Source organism: Schistocerca americana, chromosome 4, assembly GCF_021461395.2.
Source record: "Schistocerca americana isolate TAMUIC-IGC-003095 chromosome 4, iqSchAmer2.1, whole genome shotgun sequence".
Lineage (NCBI taxonomy): Eukaryota > Metazoa > Arthropoda > Insecta > Orthoptera > Acrididae > Schistocerca > Schistocerca americana.
Genome location: NC_060122.1, coordinates 635,399,924 through 635,418,046, shown reverse-complemented (window position 1 = coordinate 635,418,046; position 18,123 = coordinate 635,399,924). Strand labels below are relative to the sequence as shown.

At 38.6% G+C, this 18,123-nt stretch overlaps 1 protein-coding gene across 1 annotated transcript in view; it reads left to right on the top strand.

Moving 5' to 3' along the window:
- LOC124613132 overlaps nt 1-18,123 on the top strand; it is a 179,203-nt gene that overhangs the window by 41,017 nt on the left and 120,063 nt on the right. Inside the window, exon 5 of the mRNA XM_047141749.1 lies at nt 8,561-8,683. Within this exon, the coding sequence (XP_046997705.1) occupies nt 8,561-8,683 (123 nt within the window). The remainder of the gene's footprint in view (nt 1-8,560; nt 8,684-18,123) is intronic.

Genomic DNA, 18,123 nt, shown 5'->3' with positions numbered 1-18,123 from the left:
AAAAATAATCTGTAGTACTTATGATGTACATGTCTTTTCCTGTAAGTTTTGCGAGAAAAACATTTTCTCTGTTTCAGTGGCGTACGTAATTCAATTCAAGTACAATATTATCTGTGTTTTAGTATAATGTCATAAAGGTACAAGCTGTGTTCAGAAAAAAAAATCTTTTGCTATAACATTTTAAGCACTGTTTCTCTCAAAATAGCCCTTTTACTGGCAATACACTGTTCCCATCATTTCTTCCACATTAGAAAAGACTCCTGGAACACATTTTCTGGTTTGGCACCCAGGTCTCTTGCCGCATCATCCTGATTCTCCTCTAAGGTTTGGAAACTACATCCTTTCAATGTGGTTTTAATTTTACAAAACTGGAAAAAGTTTTCTGGGGTTACGTCAGAAAAGCACAGTAGATGGAGCACAATCGGGACTTGAGTTTTTCTAGATATCTGCAGACAGGTATTTGACACGAGTTGCCACATTGCTACAATGTAACATCCAAGTTTGGTTTTCCCACAATTCGGGCCTCTTCCTCCGCACAGCAACCCTCATCCATACTAGGATTCATCAGCAACATCTCGAAAAGTTAAATGATGATTTCCAGAGATCACAGTAAAATCTCTTCTATTTCAGGAAGGTGATTATTAACAGCCCTCAAGTAATGTATAAAATGCATGTTTGACCATCAGCATTTTCAGTAAAAGCAGCTGATAGTCAAACATGCATTTTATACAATATTTTCCAGTGTGTAAGGTCGTCTAGATCTGGGTTCATCACTGTCCAAAATTCTGCTCTGTTGAAAATCCTTAAATGACCTGTAGCATTGCTGGTATCTCATAAAGTCCTCCCTGTATGAAAGTTTTGCCAAGTTTGTAGCAGAATATCATCCACACATTATCCTTCAAATTCTTTCACTGTCTCTTTGGCCCTAATCTGCCAAGCAGCTTGTACATGTGCTTTCTTCAGCGGCTGTATGGTGGACACAGCGAAATGTGGCAAATGTCAATTTGCTGTCTAAATCTGTCACTACATGTGCTCCACAGCTGCCACATGCTCCCTCTGCTGATGGGTGCAACATTTCAAAAGTTCAGTTTCTTCCTGCAACATAAATATAGCTCTGAGGAGGCATAACTGATGGTTCTTTATTTGTACAGTACACTCTGTGTGCCATGATATAACAACCAACTCTTGACAGTTTTTCTGTTCAGATTGTTTTTTCAGTCAAATTAAATTAGTCTCTGTGACCACATCAGCTATGTGATATTTCCAGAATGAGATTTTCACTCTGCAGCGGAGTGTGCGCTGATATGAAACTTCCTGGCAAATTAAAACTGTGTGCCCGACCGAGACTCGAACTCGGGACCTTTGCCTTACGCGGGCAAGTGCTCTACCATCTGAGCTACCGAAGCACGACTCACGCCTGGTACTCACAGCTTTACTTCTGCCAGTACCTCGTCTCCTACCTTCCAAACTTTATGTGATATTTATTTATTTATTCACTTACTCTCCAAGTTTGAGTGGTGTCTATGTGATACTGACACAAGTCTGATGATGACGACAGTTACATGAATGTTTTCACTCAGTGTCCCGAGTTCATAAAAATGGGTGAAAAACTGAACTAAACGCTACTTTTTGGTACTAAATACACAAAAGTCTCTGGAAAATAATAACAGTGACAACAGACAGTAATGGAGTACAGTCGACAATAATGATTTAATAACATCAAAACGGTCATTTGTTTCTGCTCAGAATTGAAACTGCCAGGGTCAGGCGATCTAATTGTTGATCATAGCATTCTATATGGGTGTGAATTTGGTTACAGACTGTTTACAGTGTTGGGTAGAGACAGGTTTAACTGTGAAATTGAAGTACCAGTGTGTGAATGGGAATAGTATTTCTTCACACTCATGAAATATACCTGCTTCTTTTTGCAGACACTGAAATGCAAACAGGTTCATGCACATGGGTATGATTTGTACGTAAGTAGCCAGATAAATGGCTGAATAAGTGTTTAAGGGCTAGATTTAAATGATTGTTATAATTTATGGAAACTGTCACTAAAATTTTGCAATGTTACTATATTCTTCAGTTATCCCTAAAGGAACTTTCATGCTTGACTTTGTACTACCAACAGTACATCAAATAAATTAGTTATGCATTAATTGCATCTGTAATAATTTAATCTACAGCAATATATTAATCAGTCATAATTGATTAAAAGAATGAGTCTTTTCAGCAGATAAGTAAATGAACATGTGTAATGCTTGTTTTACCATTGACATACCCCGAGAGATGTCACCTACCCCTGGCTGTAGGTGTAAGTTCGAGGGTGTGCATACCCCAGTTGTACACCACTTCTTAAGTTCAGTCATTATTATTATTTATTTTATGGCCTTCATTGGACCACTGTAGTCAAAAATACAAAGTTCTAAACAAGTTGTTACAAATGGATACAATTTGGTTCGACAATAACTTAATATATTTAGGTAATATAATTATTAGAGGCTATTCTTATATGAAAGGTGTTTTGCTCTTCTGTCTGCCCAATATTTCTTCATTCTTTCAGATATTTTCTTTCTTTCTTCATCTGAGACAACTCTTCCTGTACTCCTTTTATTGATTTTCATTTGTAGTCTGGTTTGCGGGTCTTGCAGTATTCTGGTTTTCTCTGTCTTGTTTTTTAGGTCATCTACTGTAATTTGAAGTTCTTTTATATCTTCCTTAATTTCTGTGATCCATTTAATGTCGCTCTTGCTATTCCACAATTTTTGTATTATTTTTTTACTAATTCTGTTTTCTGGAGTTCTCATCAGATGTCCAAAGAATGAGATGCGTTTCTTCCTGATTGTGCTCATGACTGGTTCTATTTTCTTATATACTGTTTCATTTGATGCTATTCTCCAATGTCCATTTATTTTATACTGTTTATTTATACATGTTCTAATTATTCTTCTTTCTATTTTTAGTATTCTGTCAATTTCTGCTGTATTAGTTGTTTTGAAGATAGTTTCAGCTGCATACGTTATTTCTGGTTGTGTAACTGTTTTATAGTGTTTTAATTTTGCATCTATAGATAGGCTTTTTTTTTTGTTGTATGTAGTTTTGGTAATGTAATTTGCATAGTTCAGTTTTTTTATTCTATTTTGCCATGATGGCTTCTCATTTAGATTGTATGTTATTATTTCGCCTAAATACTTAAATTTATCAACAATTTTGATTTCCTGTTCTCCTATTGTAATTTTGTTTGCAAGTGGTGGATCAGTTAGCATAATCTCCGTTTTTTCAAATGATATTCTAAGGCCTACTTTCTCTGCTATTTCTTGTAGTGATTTCACTTGTTGCCTGGCTTCTTGAACGGTGTTGGCTAGGAGAGCAAGATCATCAGCGAATCCCAAGCAGTTTAAGCTAATATCATCTTTTGCACTTCCAATTCTTATCCTCTTTGGATTGTCCTTGTACCATTCTCTCATTATGTATTCCAGTGCACAGTTGAAAAGTAATGGTGATAGGCAGTCACCTTGTCTTAAGCCTGTTTTTATGAGGAATGGTTCCGAAATTTCTCCTCTAAACTTCACTTTTGATTTGGTGTTGGTTAGAGTGAGTTGTATTATTTTAATTAGTTTTGGATGGAGTCCTAGATTTCTTAAAATTTTTAATACTGAAGGTCTGTGGAGACAGTCATATGCCTTCTTAAAATCTACAAATGTTATTGCCAGAGGTTTGTTCCGTTTCTTGTAGTATGCCATAATCAATTTTAAACTAATTATCTGCTCTGCACAGCTTCTCCATGGGTCTGAAACCTCCCTGATATTCCCCTAACTCCTGTTCTAATTGCTCCTTGATTCTTTCATATAGGATCTTGGATAGAATTTTATATGTGCAATCTGGGAGAGAGATTCCTCTGTAGTTGTCTGGGTTGCTCTTATCTCCCTTTTTGTGTGGTGGGTGGATGATAGCTGTGGTCCAATGTTCGGGAAATTGTTCTGTTACCCAAATTTTTGTTAGAGCCATGTGTAAGGGGGTCTTGACTGTGTCACTTGCATATTTCCACATTTCAACAAAAACCTGATCTTCTCCACATGCCTTATAATTTTTTTGTTCTTTAAGAATTTCTTCTACTTCTTGGAAAGTTGGAGGGTCTAGTTTGTTAGGTTTGGTTTTTATTGGGGTATTTATGTTGATTTGTAAGGGTTCTTTGGGTTCCTCACAATTCAGAAGTTTGTAAAATGCTTTTGCCATGATTTCTGCATTTTCCTTGTTACTGTGTGTCATTCTTCCATCTTCATCTTTCAGTATTAGTGTAGGGGCCTCATATTGTTGTAGTTGTTTCCCAAAGATTTTGTAGTAGTTCCTGGAGTTGGTTTTATGATAATTACCTCCTATAGACTTTATAATATCTTTATGAAATCCTCTCTTGATTCTTCTAATATTTTGAGTGAATTTTTTTCTTTCATTTTTTAGGTTGATGGCATTTTATTCAGTTTTATGTGTTTGAAACTTTAACCATGCTTGGTGTCTATCTTCATGGAATTTGTCACATTCTGATGTCCACCATGCATGTTTCCTTCGTGGGTTCAAGGGAGCTAGATTCTCTGCCCTTTCCCCCCCCCCCCCCCCCCCCCCCCCAGTCAACTAAAACACTAAAGAGTGATTTCAGTTGAAAGAAAGAATACATGGATCAACCAAAGGGGAAAACTGCAGACTGGTTTTACTTTAAAAGAAAGACTTAGTAATTCATTCAATGTGCAATACTACAACAGATTGAATCAGTTGTTTTCATTCAGTTTTTCTCACCAGTCTGAGAATATTGCAAGGGGGAAATTGTCACCACATCCACAAGATACCTGTGCTTTCTGTGATGTTCGTCACTCCTTAATGATGGAATTCAGTTTGGTGAACCTCAGGTTGCAAAGGTAGGCATGTTCAGTTCTCCTGTAACTAGAAGTATAATGTCCGACTTTTGGGAAACAGAAATTAGTAATTTAGCATATTTTGTGTACTCTCATTCAGTGATGTCCTGTGGGATAATATTCTGGGTTTAACTCTTTGCTTAGAAAAAGTAGTAATTGTGCAAAAAAAGTGCCTGCAAAGTAGCATTTCAACAATTGACTCTTTCAGAGTGCAAAAATAACACACCCCTTGTAAGTGTGAAGGTAATAATTATTTGTTGTTTGTATTTTGTTACATTGTGTTCTCTTTATTGCAAATCTTTCTCTGTTTTACTTTTATCTGATGTACAAATAATTCTGTCCAGTTACATTCTAAGCATAGTCCACATTGCAGCAAAGATATGTGGAATATGTGGTCCATAGAAAATAAAAAACATCCTTAATGCTCATGGCCTTACCGCTATTGAACACTACCTTTCCCAATGCCTGACAGATTCCAAACCTGCAACTTCCTTCCCAATCACCATGACCAACTATATTCTCATCCAAAATTACTTCTCCTATACAACTTGTAGGTATTACTACGGGTACTCACATAGCACCACTCTATGGTAACCTATTCAGGGGCCATCTAGAGGAATCCTTCCTAAAAACCCAGAATCCCAAACCCCTCACCTGGTTCAGATTCATTGATGACATCTTCATGATCTGGGTTGAAAGTGAGGAGACTTCTGTCCACATTCCTCCAGAACCTCAACACCTGCTCCCGCATTTGCTTCACCTATTCCTACTCAACCCAAAAAGCCACTTTCCTCAATGTTGACCTCCATCTCAAAGATGGCTACATCAGTACCTCCGTCCATATCAAACCTTCCAACTACTAGCAATACATCCACTTTGACAGCTGCCACCCATTCCATACCAAAAACTCCCTTCCATGCAGCTTAGCCGCATATGGCTGTCGCATCTTTAGTGATGAGCAGTCCCTCTCAAAGTACATAGAGCATCTCACTGAGGCCTTCACAGACAGTAATTATCCTCCCAACCTCGTACAAAAACAGATCTCCCTGACTTATCTCTCCACTCACCCACCACTTCAAAGAGTCCCACTGTCTGACCACAGAGGAGCATTCCCCTTGTGACCCAATACCAACCAGGACTGGAGCAACTGAATCACATTCTGCACCAGGTTTTGACTACCCCTCATCGTGCCCTGAAATGAGGAATGTCCTATTCATCATCCTTCCCAGCCTCCCACATTGGTATTCTGCTGCCCACCACAACTCCTGCTCCTTACTCCTTTCCTCATGGCCCAAATCCCTGTTGTAATAAACTTACAAGGGAACCTCCCCATCGCACCCCCCTCAGATTTAGTTATAAGTTGCCACAGGGATAGGCCTTGAAAAACTGAACACAGATCAATCGAGAAAACAGGAAGAAGTTGTGTGGAACTATGAAAAAAATAAGCAAAATATACAAACTGAGTAGGCCATGTGCAAGGTAGGCAACATCTAGGAGAGTGTCAGCTTGCGAGCGCCATGGTCCTGTGGTTAGCGTGAGCAACTGCGGAACGAGAGGTCTTTGGTTCAAATCTTCTCTCGAGTGAAAAGTTTAATTTTTTATTTTCAGACAATTATTAAAGTTCAGGGACTCACACATAATCAACTTCGCTCTCCAAAATTCCAGGACATGTTTAGATTTGCTTGGACATATGCAGGATTTGACGGTCTACACACGGAAACATTTGCAAACGTAAAAAACAAATGTTTTGACAGAGCACAGGGAAAACTGTGCGACTGTGAAACTGTTGCATTCATTTGTTGCAGTTTATGTGACAAACTCTTGTTTTCATGGGTCGACAACATATTCCTGTCATGTGATGCACATGCCGTCACCAGTGTCGTATAGAACTTATCAGACGTGTTTTCCTGTGGAGGAATCGGTTTACCTATGACCTTGCGATCAAATGTTTTCGGTTCCTATTGGAGAGGCACGTCCTTTCGTCTACTAATTGCACGGTTTTGCGGTGCGGTCGCAAAACACAGACACTAAACTTATTATAGTGAACAGAGACATCAATGAATGAACGGACAGATCGTAACTTTGCGAAAATAAAGAAAGTAAAATTTTCACTCGAGGGAGACTCGAACCAAGGACCTCTCGTTCCGCAGCTGCTCACTCTAACCACGGGACCACGACGCTCCTCAGCTCACATTCTCATTGATGTTGCCTATCTTGCACATGGACTACTCAGTTTGTATATTTTGCTTATTTTTTCATAGTTTCACACAACTTCTTCCTGTTTTCTCGATTGATCTGTGTTCAGTTTTTCAAGGCCTATCCACTGCATCAATTTATAACTAAATCTGAGGGGGGTGCGATGGGGAGGTTCACTTGTTAGATGCAAGACCTGTCTCATACATCCTCCCATAATCATGTACTCCAGTCCAGTCACAGGCATCACCTATCCTGTCAAAGGAGGGCTACATGTGAAACCAGTCATGTGATCTACAAGCTAAGCTGAAACCGTTGTGCTGCATTCTATGTGGCCATGACAACTAACAAGCTCTCTGTCCGCATGAATGGCCACCAACAAACTGTGGCCAAGAAACAGCTGGACCACCCCATTGCTGAGCATGCTGCCCTGCACAAAGTTCTTTGTGTCACTGACTGCTTCACAGAATGTGCCCTCTGTATCCCTCCCACTGACACCAGTTTTTCTGAATTGCACAGGTGGGAACTCTCCCTGCCATATATCGTACATTCCCATAATCCTCCTGGCCTCAACCTTTATAGTCTTTGTCCTTACCCTCTAGCCCCTTCGCTCTTCCCATTCCAGCACTGTAAAGTCCTCTATTCCGCCAATGCGTCCACAGCTTTTTACCCCTCTCATTTTCTGCTAACCCTCCCGCCCTCCATCCAGTCTTCCAACTGCACTTAGCTGCCCTACCCCCTTTCCACCTCATCCCTGTACACTCCCACAAGTAGCACTTTACTGTTCCCCATCCCTCCCCTGCTCCCCCCCCCCCTCCCCCCGCCCTCCCTGCCCCATCCTCCCCCTTACCCCCACCACTCGGTTGTGTCCCATCATGCGCAGTTGCTGGCCTCAGCAGCTGGAGTGCAGTCATGTGTGTGCAAGTTGCGTTTGCATGAGTATGTGGATGTAAATGTAATTTCTATCTCCGATGAGGGCCTTGTTGGCAGAAAGCTCATTTTCTGACAGTTTTTTTATTGTGCCTATCTGCGACTCAGCATCACCGCTGTATGGTGTGTACCAACTATCCTTTTCATAACAAAGTACATTTATTAATGCATGTAGACTTTATTGTATTATTATGGAACATTAAAAGCAGTCAGATAGAAAGGAAAACTGTCAAAAAACTGCAGAGATTCTAGTGCTTAATTTGTTTTTTCCAGGTCTGTGGCAGAGGTTGTTAATATCTGCGAAATTTGTGATTATAGTTGTTACATATTTTTATTTGTGCTCTGCTTCTATAGTGATACTGTGTTGTAATTCAAGCTTTATGCATCAGGCAGTAGTCTTGTCTGTATGACGAATAAGTAATATTTACAAAATTCATATTAGTTGTTGTCATTGTTCAGTTAAGAATCCTGTTTTAAAAAGTATGAGAATAAGATTTAAAATTACAAAGATTCTTATTTTTGTGGCGTAGGTTGACAATGAAATGCTGCAAGTCAGTGCATTATGGACTGAAAGGAAACTGGCATCAAAAGAGAATCTGTGCTTCACAACATTCCTAAACAGATTGCTCCATTCACTGAGAGATAATGCCACGGTATTTAATTCTTTATTTACTTTTTTATTTGAAAACTATCAATGCAAATAATATTCTGATTTTTGAAGCTCTCTGATAAATGTTAGAATGTGTATTAAAATGGGCTAGTGAAATCTGTTTTGTGTTAGTTAAATTTCAAAATGGATATCATTATGACTTGTCTGAGATGTGAAATGTAGTCATTGTAAATATGTCTCGGTCTTCAAACTATTAAAACTTAGAAAATAGCTGGTTTTCTTGTGAGTTTTAGGCTTACAAAATGTGAACAGGAGAAAAATAAAGATAGGCAAATTGTTCTCCATATACCTCCGAGAAAATCCCCTGAACTGCTGTATGCATGCTCGTGGCCTTAGCAGCAGCAGTTGTAGTATTTTTGTTGTTGTTTTGTTAATGAAGTTCATTAAGAGCTGAACTTGGCTTCAGTTTTCTGCAATATTATCATCACAGCAATTATGTTTCCATTCAGAATAGTGTAGACTAACTATATTTCACTTCTGGCTGTGTTGCTGTTCTGTTGCCTAGGGAGGGTGCTGTGAAAAAATTATTTAATTAATTGTGCAGTGGTTAATATGGTGGATGAGATATAAGATATTTCATTAAGGAGAAATCAGAGTTCACCTCTGTCGTGGCACACGGTGTCTAATAATGTACCCTAGATGACAAAAATTAAAGCTTCAAAATGCTTAAAATTTATGCCACTTGTAATTGGTGATAATACAAATAAACAATTACAGCTTCACAAAAAAAAGATACTTTATGATGTTACCCCGAATGACAATAAGACCTTCTGTACATTGAGACATCAGACCATTTGAACATCAAAAGTGTTTCTGAGTTATCACTGGTGACATTAGTTCATTCAAAGTTTGCTGTTAACTGTTGCTGATCTCTGCATCCATAGTTTAGCAGAGGCAGTTTCCTCATTCTGAGCAGCCAGTCACAACACATTGATGTACAGGTTTGTTCCCTCCTCAGCAACTGCTTCACCATGAGTTATTACTGCTGAGGCCACTGCATACCAAACTATCGGGTGTGCTTTTTGCTGATCCATTAGATAGCAGTTGATTAAGGTTATTTTTTGATCAGAGTTGTTTGAGGTACAAGTGATCACAGTTGTAGCCAACCTTAAAGGAGACCCTATCTGACAATATTCTTCATTGCCTACTCTTATGCCATCAGTTCTCTTTTTGAGGCAATTGGTCACCAAGGTCACAATCTACCATACTGTTTGGATCTCTATACTGCATGTATGATGGATATGATGATGTTTTGCCTGAGACCTGCATCATATAACGCAACAAAAATATTTGACCTACATTAAAATAGAGTAAATGACCATGTAATCAAATTGTGACCTAATCTCACTATGTTACATTGAATAAATGTAAATATGTTAGGTAACTGTGATTAATTCCATGTATGGAATTCAGAGCCAAACGAATGACATTAAATGTACTCTCCAACTCAGAATCAATAAAACTGCACTTATACACTAGAGAAATGTAATTCTCTGACATCAGATGAGTTTGTGTTTTGGATGGTGGTTACCTCTTATTAGTGAAAATTATTTAATCTCTCTCTCTCTCTCTCTCTCTCTCTCTCTCACACACACACACACACACACACACACACACACACACACACACACAGTCACTCTGCTTCTCTCTCATTCGCTCTCATAAGGCATATATGCCTCGGGAATTCCAGGAAAAACCCAGGAATTTTTTCTCTTGGGAGATACCCGGGAATTTTATAGGATTCCAGGAATTTTTCATTGTTTTAGATTTCTAATAAATTTCTGTAATTTTGACTGGTAAGAACTGATACTCTAACAAAGAATTTGACTTCAGCCCACTACTGCAGAAGAAGACTCCAGCAATAAAAACTAAACAAGAAAATTATACCAAAATAAAACTAGTTGCAAAGAAACCACACTGTGTACAACAACAGAACACAGATGCACATGCAAGTGTCTGAAAAATTTCGGGACCAGAATACCTGCCATTTGTGCCATCATTTAAAACTTTACTGGCACATTCGTGTTTGATGTATTTTAAAGAGTAAATGCTAAAGGCTAAAAAAGTCCATTCTTCAAGGTTAGTTTTCCATGTTTATTTTAGTCCTTTCATAGAATACAATATATGCAATAATGATGACAGAAGTATAATTATCTTTTTTTTAAAAAAAAGTGCTGGGTGGTTTCTTGAGCAATTTCAAACGTAATCGGCTTGCCTGTGAAAAACAAGAAGTGCTCAATGGAACATTTATTCAGCCAGGTAACCCACGGATTGTTCAGTGCACGACAGTGAGATCTGAAATTGTGCTCGTCAGAAATATTCGAGTCGAGAGGTATAATTGATATGTGTGGTCGGCTTTGGCAAGTGATTTTATGTTAATGGTTGCTGTCATGTCACATTTTACGTATATATGGTGCATTCACTGTTTTGTTGTTAGTTGGTGAAGCGAATGAATTTGAAAGCAAAACAATAAAACTGTTTGTGATGACACAATGATCTGTAGCTTAACCCAAGGTATAAGTTAGGTGGAAGGTAACAGTTTGTTTGTGAGTTGCCGAAGTCAACAAATGTGATAGTTTTGGTAACAGACTGATCTGTAGCTTTGCCCAAGGTCTAGGTTAGGTTGGAATGTGATATTTTGGTTGAGAGTTGGAAAGCCAACGAATGTGATACCAAAGAAACCTGGTTGTGGGTTACAGACTGATCTGTACCTTAGCCCATTTACAAAATCACCAATAGCATCTCAATATAGTCGCCATATTGTCACATGTTTCCTATGTCACTTGTCAAAGCTGATGACTAATATTGAACATTCCCCGGTATTCAGATATTCAGTTGCGGCAATTTAACCTGTGATTTTAGAAACTTACCTAACCACACACTCGGAAAAAACAGCAAAAAAATTTTGATGACCAGTGTAATAAGTGAAAACATAGCTTTCCTTGGTGAAAAGTACCATCTAGTAGTCTTATTTCGCAAAGCAAGAAAACCAATTATTGTGCCATATTTTCCTAAATTCGAAGTTCACTGTCAGGCCATTCGGAGCACTACTGTCGGCCTCTGATTCTGCATTGTAGCATTTTGGTGTTCTGTGTTCATAAACTTCTATGCTACATTTGGTGGATTCATATTTATACTTTCGTAATCTCAAGATAATCAGTGTAGATGTTACTGAGCATTAGAGATCTTTCTAAAATCTGTTTTTTTTTTTTTTTTTTTTTTTTTAGTGGGAGTATTGGGAAGTTCTACACTGGTATATAAAACCTTTATAACTCAAATGATTGATACATTTTAAAGCACAGAAGGACAGTGTTATAGTCACTTAACACAGAAAAAATGTGTTTTCATCTGGAGTATAGTGTATTTTTACCTAGAAAGAAGTGCATTTTCACCCAGAAAAAAGTGTGTTTTTAACCAAGAAGTCTGGAAAAACTCCAGGAAATTTCTTTTTCTAGTCTGCATATGATTCTGTGTGGCTATATTTTTTCACTAATAATATTTGAAATGATGGCCCAGAAAGATGAGGATCTGTTGGGGCCCAATCATTACTCATGCCTACACCCCTATCACAGCCTCTCCCATTGGTGTTTGTTTAGCATTTCTGCAAAGCTCTTACACTGACATCACAAATCTAGACAAAGCATTCTCGTTTTCTTGATTCTTGTGTGCCTCTTCTGGTAGTTCAACATGGCTAATGACTCAGACCAATGTTCAGACAAGGCTTTTGTGAACATTCTACTTCGTGGGTGAATTACTCTTCCTCAGAAGTCTTCTGATAAATCAGACTCTGATACCTGTCTTCCTCGCAACTAGGCTTATGTGGTCATTCTGCCTAAATCACTCTGGGTAGATGCACTTAGACAATTGATGGTTCTGACTTATTCCGGTGATTGGTGTCTGACCATGTACTCAAACAATACCAAGTCTTTTTGCCAATTTTTGCTATAGTGTGGAATACTATGTTGTCTAGGTGAAATATGAAAGGCTGTCTTCACTCATTTTCCGACTCCACATTCTCTTCTTTTTATATCTGGCATTGGTGGATCTATGCAATGGTTGAGAATGGCAGTTTCTTGTGATCTTCAGTGAAGCAATATTAGAAGGCAGAATTTAGTATTTCATTCATTTGACTGTCTTGCTGTCGTCTTGATCAGTGAGCATCTAGAAGAATAGCCCCTAACGTGCCCCCCCGCCCCCCCTCTCCCGCCCTTACATAGCTCTTCTTTCCCAGTAACTTTCCATGGAGCCCACATGTGTCAAAGCAGGTGTATTATGCCCATCTGTTATGTTGTTCTCCTCCCAAATTATTTGTGTTGCAAATTATGTGATATTGTCAACATTGTCGTTTATATAGCATAAGAATCACATTTTTACCTAGAGCTAATTCAGCTTAACTTTATTATCTGTTACCTTCTTTTGCTCATTCTGAATCCATTAGCACAATTAGTTTTGTTGAAAACTGTGCTAATTATAAAATATCAGTAATTTCAGATCTTGTTACCATTGTCCATGTGTAACCATATACCCAATTATGGACTTCCTGATAAATAGAAAAGCTGTGGAAATAAGTAAAATATACATACAACCAGTGATGAAAATATGTTAGCAACACTTACGCTTCTTTGACTTTGAAGTAATTAACAATTTTAGGTAAAACATTCTTACTGAAATAATATTCCATATTTGCACGAACTAACCAGTATAATTCAACAGAAATTGTTACTGTATTGGTAGTTCATGTTTAAATGGATCTCCATCCACTGTTCAGTTACTCAGGAGTTTGTAAGAGTTTCATTTGATGACTGTTTAATTATGTGTGTTTACCACACAAAGACTTTTGTGAATAATTATCTCAGTGTTAAGTGCAATATGTGGCTACCCATTTATCTGTGCATAAGTAAAGTAGATGTGTCTTGAACTGGCTATAAACAGTAGCTCAATCATCACCTAAGTGCAATTAAAGTGTTGAACTGTAAATTTCGATGTGTACTGCATTATTGGTAGTAGCTTGTCCCCCCTCCCCCTCCCCACACACACACGCACACACACACACACACACACACACACACACACACACACACACACACACAACCTTTCAGCCAATTTTGATGGGAGTGCTGCTGCTGATGCTAATTGTGCAGGTAAAAATAAGGTAAGCTGCCCACACAGTGGGATTTAATACGCTCAGAAATGCCAGTCCTCAGTGACAGTGTACCTGCTGTTCAAGCTTGCTGAGAACAAACAACTACTTTCTCGACAACTAAACGTACACTGTTCAGAAAATAATTAACTTATTGTACTACATAGATCATTGTTTTTTCCTATCAACTATAGCACTATAGTCATCTGCCTGTAGTAATATAGTTTCACCCAAAATTCATTTAACGTAGAACTTACACCAAAAGATTTCTTTGTGAGCCTTGTTCATAATAACATCATCCTCTGGAATCCAGTCTTCCCTAGATCATAAATATAAGCATAAAATTTATAAGCATATAACCTGAATAATTAGTAACACACAATTCATAAACAATTTGCATCCACAGGTATCGTGCCATTTTTCTAGTTACCTTATTATTCCTGCTCATAGGGAAGTGCATAGTGAAGTGTCAGGATAACTAAAGACTTCCCTTTTCCCTAGATTCTACTCCCCTCTTTTTGAAATCCGCTGCGAACAGTGGGGACCTCAGCGGTTCACTTAAAAGGACAAATCTGACTGATCTGGACTATTGTGGGGGGGAGGGGGGGGGGAGTTGGCATGTGTAGTTTAATGTTAGTAGGTGACGACATAACTGTAACCTGAAAGGGGCCCTAAAAATGTGTCATAAAGTTCTTAGTTTTTTTCTGTTGGCAGATACAATTTAACATCATAGCCCATTGAAATACATGATACTGATGTAACCCTGTTTTCTTATTTTGTGCCTGTCATGTCATTCCGAATCTTTTGTGTACATCTTTTTCACCTGTTGCCAAATAATTTTCAACCTTTTAGAGAAATTTTTCACTGGGGAACAACCCTTTGATCTTGTGAAGTTTTGAATTGTATGCTCTTGTGACGTACGCAAGCAGAGCATCCCAGTTACTGTGCTGTGTGTTAATGTAGTGCTTAACATATTCACAATCATCCAATTAACCTTTTCTGTTCGACTATTTGCTTGTGTATGTAAAGCACTAGTCCACAGTTTCTTAATGTGCAGCAACTGGCGTTACTGCTTCATTAGATCTGACATCAAATCTATGTTGGCAAGCTGGTCCAGTATGGCTGTTATCATCAAAACATACCATTTTCCTGCTGGCGTTTGATCAAATGGTCCGGGCTATATTTGTCTCCGGTAGCCTTTGTAACATAATCCTTCAATGACTGAGCTGCTCCATTTATGCTCATGGTATGCAATTCTTTATGTAAGCATCGACATCTTGTGTGCATGTTATGGCACCAGTAATTTTGCACTGCTCTGTATTCTGTTGTCCTACAACCAGTATGTCCTGCTAAAATTCAATTGAGCCTGCCTCAGTACTTAATTTCATATCAGTACTTCATTTCATAATTTCTCTGGTGCTGTTATGTGAAGCCTGCATCTCGTCTTCCTGTAAAATACTCCATCCTCTGTGCTGAACTGTGGCTGCCTGGCAAATTGCTGACAGTCTGGGTCATTCCTGTGCAGTTCAATTCATTCATCCTCGGCCGTACCAGCATGTTCCATGTCGCTTTCTTTGCTGCTCAGACCATTTGCCCAAATAAGCTGTTTGGATGTGTATGGTTTCCTGACTCAAGGCACAACCTGAAACAAAATTGCTGGATTCACAGGACAGTATGAACAGTTTCCAGAAATCTTGAAAGGCATGAATTGGATTGGATGTTAACAAATCTCTTTGTTTCAGAAATGTTGCTTCACACTCTAGTGACCAGTGAAACTTTATCCCTTTCCATAACAATTTTGTTAGGGGTCTTGTAATTTCAGAGAATTTTGGGGCATATTTGCAATAAAAATATGATTACAATTGCTTTATTGTATTGGATGTTTGAAAATTTTTTATAACATCAGCAAGTTGCGAGTTGGTGTGGTCCCCATTTCAGCCAATAATATGGCCCAAGTAATAGACTTCTTGTAAAATCAAATGGCACTTTTCCAGGCTAGCAGTTACCCATGCTGCAAGTAGATGATCAAAAACTTCACATATATGCACTATATGCTCCTGGATATCTTTGAAGAATACAATTATGTGATCTAAATAACCAAACATTGCTTTCGTTTTAATACCCACAATTACTGGAAAGTAGCTGGTGCATTTGATGATTTTGATAATGACCAGGTGGGGTTGAGAATGCTGCCTATTGACAGTCTTCAGGCACTACCTCTAATTGATGGTATCCACTTCACAGGTCCATAGTTGTAAAATTTTGACATTTACCCAAATTATCATATGTTTCTGTTATATTTGCCATTGGGTAGGCATCTGACTCTGTTTTCTTTAAGTAGTGGTAGTCCCACCAGAATCGATATGCTTTGCTGCCAAATGGTGATCTTGAAGCTGTCGATGTATTAAGTCTTCCATGACAGGCTGTGAGGTTTGTGGAACATGATACTTTTTTTATAAACAGGCGCCTCTTTTGCAGTGGGTATATGATGTTGAGCTAGTGGTGTGGTAGACAGTGGGCCAGGAGGATAAACAACCTGGTATATTCTTCTAAAAGTCTGTCCATGTCGTCCTTGTTCTATCCCTCTAAATGTGCTACTTTATTTCTCAGTATGGTCAAGCTGCCACACTGTCCTGGTGTTGTGTAATTTAATGTGGAATACCTGTCCAGTTTGTCTTCATGTGGTGCCTCTAAGTTAGTTGTCAGGGTACCATGTGGCAGCTGTACCTCCTCTGGGCTGAAGTTATCAATACTGACAGGCACTACTTCGCTTCTGTCAATTTCCTGTACATAGGATAAACCATGCCATGCAAAACACTTCACCTTGTTCAGTTCTTTATTTTCAGGTAAAGGTACAACAATGCACAAATAATTCATCACCAGATCAGCACTTACATCAGCCCAGGTTATCTTCCGAGTACTTTTTGGTATGCTATCCTGCAAGTTGATTTTAAGGGCCATTGTATGCAGTTTACATGGCTGCCTCTGGCCAAGTGATGGACCTTGCAACAATTAGATTAGATTAGGTTTACTTTCATTCCAATTGATCCATAATGAGGAGGTCCTCCAGGATGTAGAACATGTCAGAAAAACAATAATACATGACAGATATTTACAACTAAAACAGATAAGCTAATGTACCTTCCACAGGTCCCAAGTGGAATCATCATCTTTTTTTTTACACTATATGAAAGGATCATTTTACAATACCCATTTCTATCATTGTATCATGTCACTTTGGCATGACCATTGGGAACAAACTCAGAGAAGTCAAACCTCTCCCAACAGCCTAGTTGACTTCCTCCCGGCCATCTCACCATGAGGAAGTAATGTTAGCTCGGTTGCGAATAGGGCACTGCCGCTTTAGTCACTGCCACTTGTTGAATGGTGACCCTGCACCCAGCTGTCCTTCCTGTAGCCAGCCATTAACAGTCAGACATTTCCTGATCCTCTGCTCTTATTTTAGCCACGTACGTCTCAGGGTCAGGCTGCTGCCCACTTTGCCGGACATTTTAACGGATGACGTGTAAGCTGTGGCTCGCGCTTTAAGTTTTTTAAACAATAGTAATATGACAAAAGAGATTTGATTCCTACCTGGTGACTCTGGTGTCTTGTCGACATCCTTTAGATACTCTTGCATATCGTCTTGACATGTTAGATTTGTTTTTTCTTCCTTTCTGTATTGGACCTCGAAACGGTATCTTTTACCCTTGCAGTCCCAGCATTCAGTGGTTCTATACTGGCTGCTTATGACCTTAGATGTTTTGTGCCCTAACCCCCCCCCCCTGCACACACACACACACACACACACACACACACACACAAAAAACCTCATTTACTTAGATCGCATTAAGGTGCTGAATTTAAAATTTAAAAACAAATATTTTTTTTATTTATAAGGTAATAAACATATCATATAACTATTACAAAACTTATTTGCAATGAACACATTACTGCACTGGAATGGTGCAGAAGTTAGATTTTTAAAAAATCAGTTGGCCGAAGTGGCGGGAAAGAGCAGAAATAAAAAGACTGGGTGTGGTGGTGGAATGACAGCTGTGTAGTGCAATAATGGGAACAGGGAAGATTAGTTTGGATTCTGGAGAAATGCAGGAACAGGTGCAATACTGGTCCTAGAATTTATCTTAGAAGATAAGTTAAAGGAAGGTAAACCTATGTTAATAGAATTTTTAGACTTGGAGAAAACTTTTGACAATATTGTCTGGAATACATTGTTTGGAATTCTAACAGTAGCAGGGATAAAATACAGGAATCGGAATTGA